Genomic DNA, 16,615 nt, shown 5'->3' on the forward strand with positions numbered 1-16,615 from the left:
TTTTTGATACAGGGTCTCACTCTGTCACCCAGGCTGGAGTGCAGTGGTTTGATCTCAGCTCACTGCAACCTCCATCTCCTGAGTTCAAGCTTGGGATTCTCCTGCCTTAGCCTTCCAAGTAGCTGGGACTGCAGGAGTGAACCACCACACCTGGCTAATTTTTGTATTTTTGGTAGAGCTAGGGTTTTGCCATGTTGGCCAGGCTGGTCCTGAACTCCTGATCTCAAGTGATCCTCCTGCCTCGGGCTCCCAAAGTGTTGGGATTACAGGCATGAGCCACTGCACCTGGCCAATATATGTAATTTATAAGTTAATATAAATAATAGATTTATTACATATATAAGAAGAGACTCATTTTGAGGAATTGGCTCACACAATCATGGAGTCTGAGAAATCTTCTAATCTGCCATGTGCAAGCTGGAGACCCAGAGAAGCCAGTGCTGTAATTCAGCCTGAATCCAAAGGGTTGAGAACCAGGGGAGCCAATGGTATGAATCCCACTCTGAGGGCAGGAGGATATGAGATGAGATGTCCCAAGCAGTGAGAGAGGCAGGAGAAAAGGGAGCAAATCCCTCCTTCTTCCTTTTGTTCTTCCTCTTTTTGTCCTCAGTGGATTAAATTATATCCCACTATGTCAGGGAGGGCAATCTATTTTACTGAGTCCACCTATTTAACTACCCATCTTATCCAGGACACCCTCCCAGACACACCCAGAACCAGTGTTTGATCTGGACACCCCATGGCCCACTCAAGTTGACACATACAATTAAACATCACAAGTTGGATTATTTTTTTCTTAAACTGAAAAATGCAGATAAAGCTCAGAACTTTGGTATTTACCAATGATTCATTTCATGCAGTCCCAAGTTAAGCACACAAGCTCCTCTGAGATTATTTAGAGATTTTATTTTGTTCTAGTTCTTACAGAGTACATTATTTAAAAATAAATTTGCCCCAAATTTTGAAAGCAGTTTTTTCAGATCTCCGTTGGCTTCTGATTTGAGTTAGGCATGATCTTTGTTTAAGGCAGTTTTCTAATTTTCTCTTAATTCTTCCTTTAGGAATTAGCATTCACAACATTTCTTCTTCCTTTTCCACACCTCCACTCTCCCTCAGTTCTCTTCCCTTCTTCAGTTGCGGGTGTCAAAGTCCTGGGGTTGGCATAAATGACGTTAAAGGAAACCAATTGGGTTTTCTAAGATTCAGCGTTGACTCCCCTGATCTCCAGAGGAATCCCCACATTGACAAGTTACTGTCTTCTCATTTCACAAAACATAGTTATTGTTAGAGAGAAGAAGTAAGTGAGGAGCTGGGAGTGGATAGCTGTAGTGATACAGCAAGAATGCTTCAATGCTGAGAGTAAAAAACAGTGGATGTGAAGAAGAAAAAAGGTGCATATTATGAAGGAAGCAGCATCAGAATATGCCAATGTAATGCACAGGTAAACATGCTTGTTATAGGGGAATGCTATAATGGTCTTGGTTAAGGTAAAGTTGTGCAGATGAGTTCCAATGTCATCTCAACCACTCCTTTATTTTGTAAAGTGAGAGCTGAGACACAACCTCTGTGGTTTAAGAAGAACTGATCTAATTACAGTCAGGTGATTGGGAATGGAAATCTGCCACAGCACTTTGAGGAAGAATTTGTCAGATCCCCATCCCCCAATATTAAGCAAGCTCTTAAAATCGTAAATCTAATGATACTACGAAGTGTGTTTTGATATTTAAATCAAAGGACATTTCACGGTAATGGCTCCACAGCTGAGCAAGCCCATATTTGCTGAAAAATTTTATCTATTTAGAAGTCACTGGATTTCAGATAAACCAAAAAGCTGCCATTCAACATGGCAGCTGAAACAATCACTTTATGGAATAAAACAATAGGGCTCATGTTAGAGCTGTGACCCAGGTTTGAAAATTAATGTCATTTTGTTATTCCTCTTAAGAGCTGATCTTTTCCTTTGAGTTGCTCTTCACAGCTTCTGCTAAGTGGCTTTGTTGTTGGATTTCAGGGTTTGGCGCAATATTCCGTGCTCTTTTATGGCTATTATGACAATAAACGAACGATTGGATGGATGAATTTCAGGTTACCGCTCTCCTATTTTCTAGTGGGGATTATGTGCATTGGATACAGCTTTCTGGTTGTCCTCAAAGCGTAAGTTTCATTTGTCTTTTGGGAAGCAAATAATGATTCCTGGAATCAAACGGAGGGATTAATTTGGGGATTGGATATAATTTTGTTGCTATTTTATGTCTAAAGGAAACAGAGTCTATAAGAGATGAAATATAGTTTTAATACCAACAGTAATGTTAGACTATTACATCTTCTAAAGAATTGAACATAAACACAGGCCTTGAGTCATCTCATGGGGTCAGACCAATGCTTACATGCCTATCTTATGTTTAAACATAATTTTCAAATGTGCATTTTTGTACTTGAAGGTGTGAATTAATGTTGCCAGCAAGACAGGGAAACAGCTGCTGGCCCCTCTTTTGTATGCAGAGAGGTTTGTAACTTGCAGAATCAGCTCAATAGGCAGAATCTATTGTTCTCTGCTCATTTTTATAAAACCAGAATAATCACCCATCCAAAAAATTTTAGCTGTGTAAGACAGCAAAAACGAATGGTCCCCAATGAAACCATCACAATCAACTGTATCATCATGGTTTGTCTTGGGAAAGGATTTATTAGAGTATGGGGAGGAATTTCACTAGAGAACTGATATTACTGCAGTTCATTTTTGCCCCTGCCTAAAATATATTTATAATACTCAAAGACTGCAGAAGCCTAGCAGAGTTATTTGGGTTTATATATTTAAAAAATTTCCCATTAGCCAATTTGTTTTTGAACTAGTTTATGAGGAGAGTTGAAACATCTCAAGTAACGTCTCCATTCTTTTATTTGACTATGCACAGGGTGAATGAGCTTTTTGCCTCATTGTGAAGGGCCCTCCACCTGAAGGTGTTTGAGGGAGAAAGTGCACAGTCACCCTAAGCAGGAACTCTCTGAAGCAGTCTGTGACATACTTTGTGTCCTAAACCTGCCTCGCTTACTGGTTCCTCCAGAGAAAACTGCCATATTTGGTTTTTAAGCTCTTTCAGGACATGAGTACACATTAGTTATTCCTGTTGGATAGATGGAGAAATTAAGGCTAAGCAGAGTTTGAGGATATGACTAAGTTCAAATACTCAGTAACTTGCAGAACTGAGCTTTGAATACCTTCCTTTAATTCCAACACTTAGTTTTTCCAACTTCTGATGTGGATGCATCTATATTGATGATCAATATAGATTGATGTCTCTGTCTTATCCTGGGTAGCCTTTTTATTTTTAAAACTTCTGTATTAAAATAGTTCCTTATCTGTTGTCAAATTCCCTTAGAGTTTTATGGCCTTGATATGGCTCAGGTGACCAAACACTTTGTTAAAAAAAAAAATTAAACCTGTCAAACCCAAGTTCTTCTTCTATATGACTCTTGCATATTCCAAGATATATCATGGCCAGCTTCACACATACCATTTCTAAATCAGTGAAACTTTATTTTCTCCCTCCTACTTAGATCATCAGTGTCTTTGTCCATTTCCTTTTTACGTCTTTGGTACTTGTTTACCCAGACAGCTGTGATCTACCTGATACTCTTCCTAAGTGTCTTCCATGTCTCTTGACAGCCCTAATTTCTTAACATTGAAATTGTTTCTTTTGCCTCCTCACATTCCCACCCCCAATTAATTTTTTTCTTTGTCGAAGGAATTTCTCCTTATCTATTTAGTAGAAAGTAGTCAGAGTCCCTCATAGACCCCAATCTAATATTTTACTTCTCAGAGATCTTTTCATTAAAGATCATAATGTTTGATGTTTGTAATGATGAATTTCAGACCCTAGAGAAGGTTATGTAAGGATAAGTGGACCTAGCCTACAGGGCATGATATTCTGGCAAATCCCACAAAACACACGATTATCTCATCTTCTTCAAACTATAGTTGAACTTGTTTCAAAAATGCTTGGAGCAGAAAAGCAATAAGGTACGAAAGACATAAAGTCACCACCTTCCATTTTTTATTACTGCTCTATGACCTGCATCTAGATTATAAACCTCAACATGAAAAACTTCTCTTGTAAGCATGGACTAATAAGGATAGTAGTAGTTCACAATGAATGGCAGCTATTTACAAAGTGAGGCAATATTGTCAAAACCTATCATAATGACAAAGACAGAACTAATAGTAATAGCATAACAAGCGTATGTGGCATGCATTTATTATATGTATTCCGCCATGCAAAAAAGCAATTTATGCCATATGTATTTACTTGGTGAGGCTTTTTCCAGTGCTAAGTTTACTTCTAGAATGACAATTCATGTATTCATTCATTTAATTACTATTTGTGGAGCACCTAGCATGGGTAATCTAAGAGAACTATCCAGTACCTGGGTATTTCATGGCAAGCAAAATAAAGTCCTTGCCCCTGTGCTGCTCAGTTGGGGAAATATTGTAAACAAAGAAATGACCGGTAGTTTTGGCCAATATAGTATAATTTCATATTTTTGTGATCCTCTGCAGTCAAATATTTGCTATACTTTCTTCATGCTCAAGAATTTTAAATAGGTGAGAAGAGCAAAGATGGCTACCAGATACAGCCAGGAAGAGTTTCTCCCACTGAGAAACCAGACTATTAAGAAGATTGGCACACTCGAAGCAGATCATCAGAAGGGAGGCATTGAGAGTAGATGGAGGGAGGATGTAGACTGTGCTGAAGTTGGAGGAAGCTTGAAATGCTAGGCTTAAGAATAAGTTACAGGACTCATTCCTGGCCCCAAGTAGCTCCTGGGGAAGGGAGAGTTAAATAGGTGTGGAGTTGCCCACTCTCATCATGGACCTCCATAATTCTAGCTGCGGGAGACTCCATGACCCCCATGGATATTTGAACTGATAGGGAGAGCTGCTTGAAGAGTTGGCAGGGACAGAACTCCAGACTGTGTGGAGTTCAAAGGATTTGGCAAAGGAAGGACTGTAGTAGAGCACAGCCAAGGACACCCATCCCTGAAGGCTGACCATGCTCCTGTAAGCTTTGGCCTTTGTTGACTGTCAGACCCATACAGAGCAAAGCTGTCTTGACCATGGAATGGGCCATTCTAGTCTGAGTGCCTCCCTTGTCTGCCAGCCTTTCCTGAGGCTCATACCTGGCTGTGCCCCCTTGCAGCACAGCCTTGGATGCCCAATTGGGACACTTCCTGAAAGCCACCACCATAGCTTCTTTGCTGGCAGACCCCACCCAACTGTTAGAGAGCTTCTGAAGACAAACCTCCACACACACACACACACACACCTGCAGCCTTCCCCCACTGCTTTGCCAGCATGCAGACATGCATGGACCCTGCTGCTCTGTTGCCACTGGCATATGAACAGAGACCCCACTGCCACTGTCCCAACAAAGTAGTCTTGCTGGCAACCCTCATTGGAATGTTGTTGTTCACAGACTGGGAATACCTCAGCACCTTCAGCACCCCAGGTATTTAATCTTGAGGGGCCAGAGAACAAAGCTGTGTGCCTGGTCCTGTATCACCAGGTTACAGCACACAACCCAGGAGTGCTGAACTGAGGCTGGGTCTCCTGAAATCAGCCAGAAATGAAACCAGTTGACTAGACCCAGTTTACATCACAGTCAAACCCTCAAAGGCATCAAAGAATATAAAAGCAAAACGCCCCATCCAAGAATTGCAACTTCAAAGATTAAAGAAACATTAACTCACACAAATGAGAAAGAACCAGCAAGAGAACTGGGGCAACTCAAAATGCCACAGTGTGTTCTCACTTTCAAATGACTGCACTAGCTCCCCAGCAATACTTCTTAATCAGACTGAAATGAATTCAGAATCTAGATGACAATAAAGATTGTTGAGATTTAGTAGGAAGTTAAAACCCAATACAAAGAACCTAAGAATCCAGTAAAACAATACATGAGCTGAAAGACAAAATAATCATTTTAAGAAAGAACCAAGCTGATCTGATACAGCTGAAAAGCCCATTACAGTAATTTCATAATACAGTTGGACGTATCAGCAGCAGAACAGCATAAGCTGAGGAAAAAAATCTCAGAGCTCAAAAATGGTTCTTCAGATTGACTCAGTCAGACAAAACTAAAAAAGAAAGAATAAAAAAGAATGAACAAAACCCTCAAGAAATTTAGGATTATGAAAAAGACCAAACCTATGACTCACTAACATCCCTGAGAAAGATGGAGAGAGACCAAGCAAGTTGGAGAACATATTTGAGGGCACTGCCTATGAAAATTTCCCCATCCTCACTAGAGAAGTCGACATTCAAATTCAGAGAAGCCCTGCAAAATCCTGTACAAGATGACCATCCCCAGAACACAGCCCTCAGATTCTCCAAGGTCAAAGCAAAATAAAAAAGTATTAAAGGCAGCTAGAGATAAGGGGAGGGCCACCTACAAAAAGAACCCATCACATTAATGGCAGAACTTTCAGCAGAAGCCCTACAAGCTAGAAGAGATTGGGGCCTATATTCAGCATCCTAAAAGAAAAATTTCATCCAAGAATTTCATATCCAGCCAAACTAAGCTTCATAAGCAAAGGAGAAATAAAATCCTTTTCAGATAAGCAAATGCTGAGAGAAGTCATTACTACCACACTTGCCTTAGAGAGGTCCTTAAGGAAGAGTTAAACATGGAAATAAAAAACTGTTACCAATCACCATAAAAACACACATAAATAGATAGACCATTGATACTACACAATCAAGTCCACATAACAACCAACTACCAACATGATGACAGAATCAAATCTTCACATATGAATATTCACCTGAAATGTAAATGAGCTAAATGCCACATTCAAAAGGCACAGAATGGCAAGTTGGATCAAGAAGCAAGACCCAACTGTACGTTGTCTTCAAGGAACCCATCTCACATACAGTGACACCCATAGGCTCAAAATAAAAAGATTGATAAAAATCTATCAAGACATAAAGAGATTGATAAAAATTGTTTGAAATAAGAACAGCAAGCTCTTCCCTTTTTTGTTTTCATGTTTGTAGTTTGGAAGAATCAATATTGTTAAAATGGCCATACTGCCTAAAACACTTTATAGATTCAATGCTATTCCTGTTAAAGTATAAATGATTTCTTTTTTTTACAGAATTAGGAGAAACTATTCTAAAATCCATATGGAACCCAAATACCCTGAATATCCAAAGCTATCACAAGCCAAATTAAAAAAAAAAAAAAAAGCTGGAGGCATCCCAATCACAGTACCTGACTTCAGACTATGCTACAAGGCTGCAGTAACTAAAACCACATGACACTCACAGAAAAACAGGCACATAGACTTTATTAGTCAGGGTACTCTAAGGGGACAGAACTAAGAGAATATATGTATATGTGAAAGAAAGATTATTAGGGAGAATTGGCTCACACGATCACAAAGTGAAGTTTCATAGTAGGCCATCTGCAAAGTGAGGAAGGAATAAACCAAGAGTGGCTCAGTTTGAGTCCAAAAGCCTCAATATCAGGGATTCTGACAGTGTAGCCTTCGGTCTATGGCTGAAGGCCTGAGAACCCCTGGCAAACCACTGGTGTGAGTCCCAGAGTCCAAAGGCTGAAGAACCTGGAGTCTGATGTCCAAGGGCAGGAAGATGGAAGGAAGCATCCAACACAGCAGGAAGATGAAAGCCAGAAGCCTCGACAAGCCAGCTTACCTCACCTTCTTCCTCTTTCTTTGTTTTAGCCACTGTGGCAGCTGATTAGCTGGTACACCCCCCTGCCCCCCCGCCACATCGAGGGTGGATCTTCCTCTCCCAGTCCACTGACTCAACTGTCAATCTCTTCTGGCAACACTTTCACAGGTACACCCAGAAACAATATTTACCAGCTATCTAGTCATCCTTCAATCCAATCAAGTTGACATCTAATATTAACTACCACATAGACCAATGGAATAGGTTAAAGAATCTAGAAATAAAGCTGCACACCTACAAGCATCTGATTTTTGATAAAGTTCACAAAAATAAGCAATGCGGAAAGGACTCCATGGGTAATAAATAGCATTGGAATAATTGGATAGCCCTATGCAGAAGTTCAAAGCTAGACTCTTTCCTTTCACCATGTACAAAAATCAACTCAAAGTGGATTAAAGACTTAAATGTAAAATCTGAAACTGTAAATGTTTAGCTTTTAAAACTAATCTATAAAAACCCTTGGGGTCGGGTTTGGTGGCTCATTCCTGTAATTCCAGCACTTTAGGAGGCTGAGGCAGGTGGATCACAAGGTCAAGAGATCAAGACTATCATGGTCAACATGGTGAAACCCCGTCTCTACTAAAAATACAAAAATTAGCTGGGCATGGTGGTACAAGCCTGTAGTCCCAGCTACTCGGGAGGCTGAGGCAGGAGAATTGCTTGAAGCCAGGAGGTGGAGATTGCAGTGAGCTGAGATCGTACCATTGCACTCCAGCCTGGGTAACAAGAGCGAAACTCTGTCTTGTAGAGGAAAAAAAAACCCTTGAAGAAACCCTAGGAAATTCTATTCTGGATATTGGCCTTGGCAAAGACTTCATTAGGAAGACTCCAAAAGCAATTGCAATAAAAACAAAAATTGATAGGTGGGGCCTAATTAAAAAACTTCTGAACAGCAAAATAAATTATCAACAAAGTAAACAGACAACCTACAGAATGGAAGAAAATATTTGCAAACTATGCATCCAAGAAAAGTCTAACATCCATAATTTATAAGGAACTTTAACTAACCAGCAGAAACAAAACAAAAAACCATCAAAATGGGCAAAAGACATGAACAGACACTGCTCTCTCTCTCTTTTTTTTTTAAATCTATTCTGGGTCACATTAGCTGAAGGTCAGCATGAGGCCGAACAGACACTTCTCAAAAGAGGACACACACATGGCCATTAAGCATGTAAATAATTACTCAACATTACTAATCACTACAGAAATGCAAAGTAAAGCCGCAATGAGATACTATCTCATACCAGTCAGAATGACTGTTATTAGAAAAAAGCAAAAAAAACAGATGCTGTCAAGGCTGTGAAGAAAAGGGAACACTTAGATGCTGTTGGTGAGAATGTAAATTAGTTCAGCCACTGTGGCTGAAATTTTCAGTTTGAAAATTTCTCAAAAAACTTAGAACTATTATTTAACCCAGCAATCCCATTACTGGGTAAATGCCAAAAAATATAAATCATTCTACTATAAAGACACATGTACCCATATGTTTACCACAGCACTATTCAAAACAGCAAAGACATGGCATCAACCTAGATGCCCATCAATAGTGTACTGGATAAAGTAAATGTAGTATATATACACTATGGAATACTGTGCAGCCATAAAAAGAATGAAATTATGTCTTTGCAGCAACATTGATGAAGCCAGAAGCCATTATCCTAAGTGAATTAATGCAGGAACAGAAAACCAAATACCACATATTCTCATGTGTAAATGGGAGCTAACTATTGAGTACACATGGACATAAAGAAGAGAACAGTAGACACCATGACTTAGTGAGGGTGGAGGGTGGGAGCAGGGTGAGGATTGAAAAACTGCCTATTGGGTACTACGCTCATCGTCTGAGTGATGAAATAATCGGTACACCAAACCCCCACGGCATGCAGTTTACCCATGTAAGCAACCTGCACATGCACCCTCTGAACCTAAAATAAAAATTGGAAAGAAAAAAGTAATAATTTTAAAAAATCATTGGGGGGAAATAATTTAAAGTAGTAGTACCCCCTTGTCTTCAGGGGACATGTTCTAAGACCCCCAGTGGATGCCTGAAACTGTGGATAGCAAATTATATTACTGTCAATTGGGACACATTTCTGTTCATGTCTTCTAGCCACAAATTTCATGACTTTTCCATCTTAATTAAATTTTAATCACTTAAAATTTAGTTCACTTTTGCAGTTTGAGGTACAACAGCAAGACTACCATTGATTTCTTTTTCCTTCTTCACAATTTCATGGATAGAAGATTCATTCTTTCTATAGATCTTAGCAACCTCAGTGAATGATTTTTTCTTTCCTTATGAGGTCAAAAACTTTTGCTTTTTCACCTAAAGGAAGAACTTTATGTCTTATCTGTGGCATATCTTAATTGCCAGCATCACTGCTCTTGCACTTTGAGACCACTAAGTGAAATAAGAGTTACTTGAACCGAAGCATTGCCTAACTGCAATAGCGAGCCTGAAAACTGAGAGGGCTACTAACCACATGGATACACTTTGTATCCACAGAATGCATCCACACTGAACAAAGGGAGGATTCACATCTTGGGCAGGGTGAAGTAGGAAGGTGAGAAATTTCATCGCAATACTCAAAACATCACAAAACTTAAAACATGAATTGATTTCTGGAGTTTTCCATTTAATATTTTTGGAACCATGAATTGATCATAAGTAACCAAAACCAAGGAGAAGAGAGAACTAGTTCACATGTTGTTTAGTGTCACTTTTACGGTAATTTTCTTTTTCTTGTGTGGTCTCATCCTGTGGGCTTCTAGAAAACTGTTTTCTACCTGCCTCTCAATCTCCTTCCTCTTCTCAACTTTCATTTTAGCAGAGGCTACATTATAGTGACCCTGTTGGTTTAGGATTTAAAGAGGCATTTATTTGATTTATTAAAAGCCTCCACATATACCCATGAAATAACCAAATGACCTCAGGGTATAAATGGAACTGCAAACTTGTGGTCCAAGGCAAGAAATTCAGTATAAAAACCTTAGGCTACAACATATATGCTAAAATTGCCTTTGCCAGCTCCCCTGGCAAAGCAAATGATGTATTGAGATTGTTTCTCACTGAAAATGACAGCAGTCTCAAAAAATGAGCAATTTTCATAAATATGTATATATTTTGCTCTATAGACAAAGAGTAGAGTTTACAGCTATTGGGGCCATATCTCAAAATGTGTTGCAAGCAGGCTTCTCTTCGGCATTCTTCCTTATTCCTTTCAGTATTCCACTTCTTTTCACACCCGTTCCAATGTTAGATCTTCCCAGTCTGCTTATTCAGTTTGGGTTCCCTTCTCAGGGAGGCTGTCTTCAGCTCAAAACTTTGTCAGTGATAAAATTCCATTCAAAATTTATCTGCCAAGTGGCCACTTTTACTTGAAGCCCTGCCCTTGGCTCAATGACAGTGCAAAAATTGGATGGTGGCATATCAATCAAAGAAGTCATTTTCTTCCTAGGTTAAACCATAGGGAATGTCTGCTTTCAACCCATTTTTACCTAAAAAAAAAAAAAAGGCATTTTGTATGGCTTTTCATGCCTCATGGTATCCTAGCTTGAACACTGGAGCAAAGTCAGAAAATCTGAGCCCTTGACCTGTCTCTGTGCTTCACTACTGGATAATGTCCAGAAAATTATTTCATGCCTTTGAGCTTCAGCTTCCTCATCTGTAAAAACGAGAGCAACTACCTTGACTTCTTGCTGAGATTTTAAAGAGAACAAATGCAAAAATACACATAATCCCCCTTTGCAGAGGGTAAACTGGTAGATGGACGAAAGGAATAATGATATCTAGTTGTTTTTCCTTACATGCTAGCCTATTAAAATGCATAAGCTTCCATGATAAGTGTGGCTAACAGTGGGGGAACATAAATGATCTAGAGACACCTGTCAACCTACAATGTCAGCTTTATGTCATTGAGCCCCTTTCTTCTTCGGGGTTTATATGACTATAATATTTTAAAAACCAAAACCTTATGGGATCATTTTATAATATGTGTCATATGAAATTTTAATGTTGCTATTTATAGTGAAAGGGAAAAAAGGAAGTGGAGTAAATGGGATATAGATCTCTAACCACTAAAATAAACCTGTGAGCAAATGCATTTTAAGTTCTTCAAGCAAGTATATATGTGTGTGTGTGTGTGCGCGCACGTGTGTGTGTGTGTGTGTGTTTGTGTATAAAACCACTGATTGAAATATATATAAGATCACTGATTTATGTATATATATAAAACCATTTGGCATTAAGATTGTATTAAAATGTTGATTTTTTCTTCAAGAATTGTACAGTAGATTGAAATTTAATGTATGCAATGTAATCTCTCTTTGGGAGGACATTTTAGGGGGAATTAAAATTTACACAGGAGTTTCTTTGCCTGGTTTAGTTCATCCAGAGGCTTCAGATGGTCTGGAAACCAACTAAAGTTGTGTGGAGCAATGTAAAAGTCAGTACATGTGGTGTTTTCCCCCTGGGGAGGGACTAAATAATTTTCATCATATTCTTAAAGGGATTCTTATCCTACCAAAGGTTAAGATCTAATTTTCTCAGTTTAATAAAAATATGTTTTTGGCTTGGTGGGGGGTGGAGGGAAGGGGAGAGGAGGGACAGCGGTGGGTGGGGAGGATGGGGAGGGATAACATTGGGAGAAATTCCTGATGTAGATGATGGGGGTTGGGAGGGATGGAGACAGCAAACCACCATGCCATGTATGTACCTATGCAACAATCATGCAGGACGCAGGATGTGCACATGTACCCAGATCCCAAACTACAATTAAAAAAAATATATATATATATATATTTACATATATATATATATATGTTTTTGTATATATTTTGAATCATTTAAATCGTCAGTGCTTATAGTAGTTTATTAGTCTTGAAGGCCTAGAAATTGAATCATTTAAACAATTTAGCAAAAATAAAATTTAAAAATAAACTATTTTCTGGTCCTTAGAACAAACCTGTTAAAAAATATGTCTTTTTGCTATTGCTTCTCCACTTCAACTCTAGTGACCATGTTTTATTTCTCTCAATTCTCCCTGTCTCATTTTTTTCTGGCTGCTGGGTTAAACTTCCTGTTTTTGCAGAATGACCAAAAACATTGGTGATGATGGAGGTGGAGATGACAACGCTTTCAATTTTAGCTGGAAAGTCTTTACCAGCTGGGACTACCTGATTGGCAATCCTGAGACGGCAGACAACAAATTTAATTCTATCACAATGAACTTTAAGGTAGAGTCATCAACTTCAAAAGCTTGCTTTTTGTATTTCTAAATGTAAAATTGGAGGCATTCCATCTGGTCCAGCTAGTGTAGTATCTTGATAATTTACAAGAAAGATTAACTCATGATTTCTGCCTACCAGGATCTTGCCATGGTTGTGATTATTACTGAAAAATTTTCCATGACCCATAACAGCACAATTATCCCTTAAGGACTTCTCTAAATCTGGTAATAAAATAATGTTACTGGATTGAAACAGGACACCATGAGTAATCAGAGTCAGATATTTTTAAAACTAGAACAATATTCACTAATTATTTACAGGAATAAGCATAATATTTAAAATGACCCTAAAACATTGTTTTGTAGTTTAAAAATGTCCAGAAAATTATTTCATGCCTTTGAGCTTCGCTGGAATGAAAATTTTTAGAATGAAGACTATCCTAATATCAGATCAATCACAGTTTGTTTGCAAGAATTCTTCCTTTTGTCTCTTACTTGACATCATTTTTTGGCAAGATTCACCTGGTTTGTAGAATCTCAGATTTAGTCTACATTGTCATTCCTCACATTCTGATGATTGTAAAAGTAACTTTTGAGTTTATGATACTTTTAAAATGTAGCTAAGGTATTCTATTTTGGATTGTTTGTTTGTTTGTTTACATGGATACAGGAAGCCATAACAGAAGAAAGAGCAGCCCAAGTAGAAGAAAACGTCCACTTGATCAGATTCCTGAGGTTTCTTGCTAACTTCTTCGTGTTTCTAACACTTGGAGGGAGTGGATACCTCATCTTTTGGGCTGTGAAGCGATCCCAGGAATTTGCACAGCAAGATCCTGACACCCTTGGGTGGTGGGAAAAAAATGAAGTTCGTCTCTGCATGCTTTTTATGTGCTTAGAACCTGACATTTGCTATTTTGTGGGTTATGCTTCTTTGATGGAACATTTAAAAAGGCCACTCTTTACCTATCCTCCATCCTGCCCTGACAGTTAACCAATCATGTTGCTCATTTTCCATTCTCTTCTAGTCTTATTTCTAAATCTGTACTGTCTGATTTTCATTTTGTGACATGATGGAAAATTAGAGTCAGAAAAGATATTTAAAAACACATAGTCCAATCATTATGTTTACAGATGGGAATGCTGAATCTCAAGAGATTGTGTGATATGTTTATGGTCACAGAGTTAGGAGAAGAGTTAGGGTGAGAACCTAGGAGTCTTGACTTCGAGTCCAAGGCTCTTTCTTGTTGTTTTCTCCAAATCCTTCATCTGTCAGTAAAAGATCAAATTGTTGCCTGAATTTTTTGAAGTAGCCGTGATAAAGCCACTTATTCCTGTGTTGATCTCACTGGAAACACACAGATTGCTTCTCCACCTTTGGGCATGTCTGGGCTTCCCTCTGTTTTTCTGTAGAAGCCTAACTGCAGCATCTCCATCTCTATTTCCTCCTGCCTATACTTCACTTCCTCTCCCTCTAAATGCTATTCAAATGAGGAAGGCCAGTTCTTTTCCAGGAATTAAACATTATGATTGTAATTTGCCTTCAGAGTATCTGTCCACTTAGTAGAGCAGAGAAAAGAGGTTAGAGGTAGATCATTTAGAATTAGAAAATCACTGGTCATGAGTTGTTGCTAGAGCCTGTTCCCTTTCATAAAATGTTTATGTGTATAATGTGACATCATTTTGAGCTTGGGCATTTTCAAAGTGTGTGCAGATTTAGGCTGTGGGAAGTGTAGACTTCCCACACTGAAGCTTTTGTAGAACTATATAGATCAAAAGAATTAAAATATGTCTTTATAGGCATAGAATTTCCTAAAAAGTCTTGGACAGCAAATGATATAATCTGCTTACAAAAACAGGTTCCAAATAACATTCTAGGTATTTCAGAAATGGTACCAATAGAGATGGGACTAGATATTTTAAAGACTTTAATATACAGTCATTTCATGAAAACTTATAAAATATAAGTCATTCAGCAGAGGGAGTTTGTTTATTTAAAATGAAAAATGGAGGAATACCTCAAAGCATTTATTAAATTTGCTTTCAAAATTGTCTCATAATTATAATAGTACATGGAGGAAACATTATCATGCAGCTTTGGTGCATTATTTATATTGATTATGTTTTTGTATAAATGAACTATATTAAAGGATGGGTAGTTGATTATCATTAAAAGAACTATAGTTTGTAAGAACCTCTTTAACATCCATTTTAGGGACCCTATGAGTTTTGGGGGCCAATGAAGGTAATAATGGAGATTCATGAGTAACTTTACAAATTTGATGAAACCAAATTAAAATTTACCTTGCATAAGATTGCACAGGATCTGCCAAATTTTCTTTACATTAGTCTAAAATTATAGCATGCTGATTTTGTATTATGTCATGCTGAGATTTGGATCCTGTTGGTCATACTTATATAATATTTTAATTAAAATGACAAAAATCTAATAACAATCGTTTTCTAAATATAGTCCAGTAGTTATTATAATTGCTCACACCATGAAATCCACAGGAGAAAATAGGAAATGTTTAGTGGTGACAATTTGAGCCAGGTATTTGAAAAAGGAGACAGTCACCAGAGTCACCTATATCTGTTTTTCCCCATTAAAAAATTAGTATATGTTTTGAATTCTTTTTATTGACTTCCAAATAATATCACCATAAGGCTGCCAAACATCCAGGAAATAAGAAGCACATGTGTCTTACTTTCATGTTTCTATTCCTTCTTCTCTCTCTCTCCCTCCTCTCCCCACCCCTGCATTATTCTCTTGTCTCTGGAATTATAGCTCATTCTTTCACTTTTGAAAACTTTTCTACCTTGGCTTCCATAGCATTGTCATGTGTTCTCCGTTTGTTTCTCTGAATGTCTTCTGTTTCCTTTAATAAAACTCATTTTATGTGGGGTTTTCTTTGGCCTTAAAAGTATACATTTGCCAAAATTCAGTATTTAGGCCTGAGCCCATCTCAGGGAATTAATCCATTCTAACTGATTAAACTAGCCCATATACTGATGATTGTCAGATTAGAATTTTCAGTTTGAGCCTCCTCCTCAAGCAGATCATTTTCCATTTCTTTGGAAATCTTTTTGTGAAGTGCGTCACCATATCAGAATCAGTTACCACTTAGAACAATATGTGTTCTCTGTGTAGAGATTGATACGAATTGCTGCCCTCATTATACCAGGAAACAGACTATTACTATTGGCACATACACACACTCAGACACATGTCTATCTTGAAAATGTGAGTTGAATATTGTCCTTGTCTTTTACTGAGATCAAATTCTAAACATGCATAAAATAATCTTTTTTAGTCTTAAACAAGATCAAAGAAGCGTAGCTCAGAATCTTCCGAAATTCTGGCAAAAAGCAATAATAACTTTTAAACACTATTAACCTAGTTTCTTCCTTGTGTTTCCTTGTAGATGAACATGGTTATGTCCCTCTTAGGGATGTTCTGTCCAACATTGTTTGACTTATTTGCTGAACTAGAAGACTACCATCCTCTCATTGCTTTGAAATGGCTACTGGGACGCATTTTTGCTCTCCTTTTAGGCAATTTGTATGTATTTATTCTTGCATTAATGGATGAGATTAACAACAAGGTAAGCCTTGTTTCTGGATTGCCCTTGCC

General features: G+C 38.1%; 1 protein-coding gene across 1 annotated transcript in view; it reads left to right on the plus strand.

Moving 5' to 3' along the window:
• Positions 1-16,615, plus strand: part of TMC1 (transmembrane channel like 1) — a 137,975-nt gene that overhangs the window by 82,335 nt on the left and 39,025 nt on the right. The window contains exons 9-12 of the mRNA XM_037730607.1: positions 2,012-2,154; positions 12,847-12,991; positions 13,655-13,849; positions 16,407-16,586. Of these exons, the coding sequence (XP_037586535.1) occupies positions 2,012-2,154; positions 12,847-12,991; positions 13,655-13,849; positions 16,407-16,586 (663 nt within the window). The remainder of the gene's footprint in view (positions 1-2,011; positions 2,155-12,846; positions 12,992-13,654; positions 13,850-16,406; positions 16,587-16,615) is intronic.

Source organism: Cebus imitator, unplaced genomic scaffold (genome assembly GCF_001604975.1).
Source record: "Cebus imitator isolate Cc_AM_T3 unplaced genomic scaffold, Cebus_imitator-1.0 Scaffold355, whole genome shotgun sequence".
In the NCBI taxonomy this organism is placed as follows: domain Eukaryota; kingdom Metazoa; phylum Chordata; class Mammalia; order Primates; family Cebidae; genus Cebus; species Cebus imitator.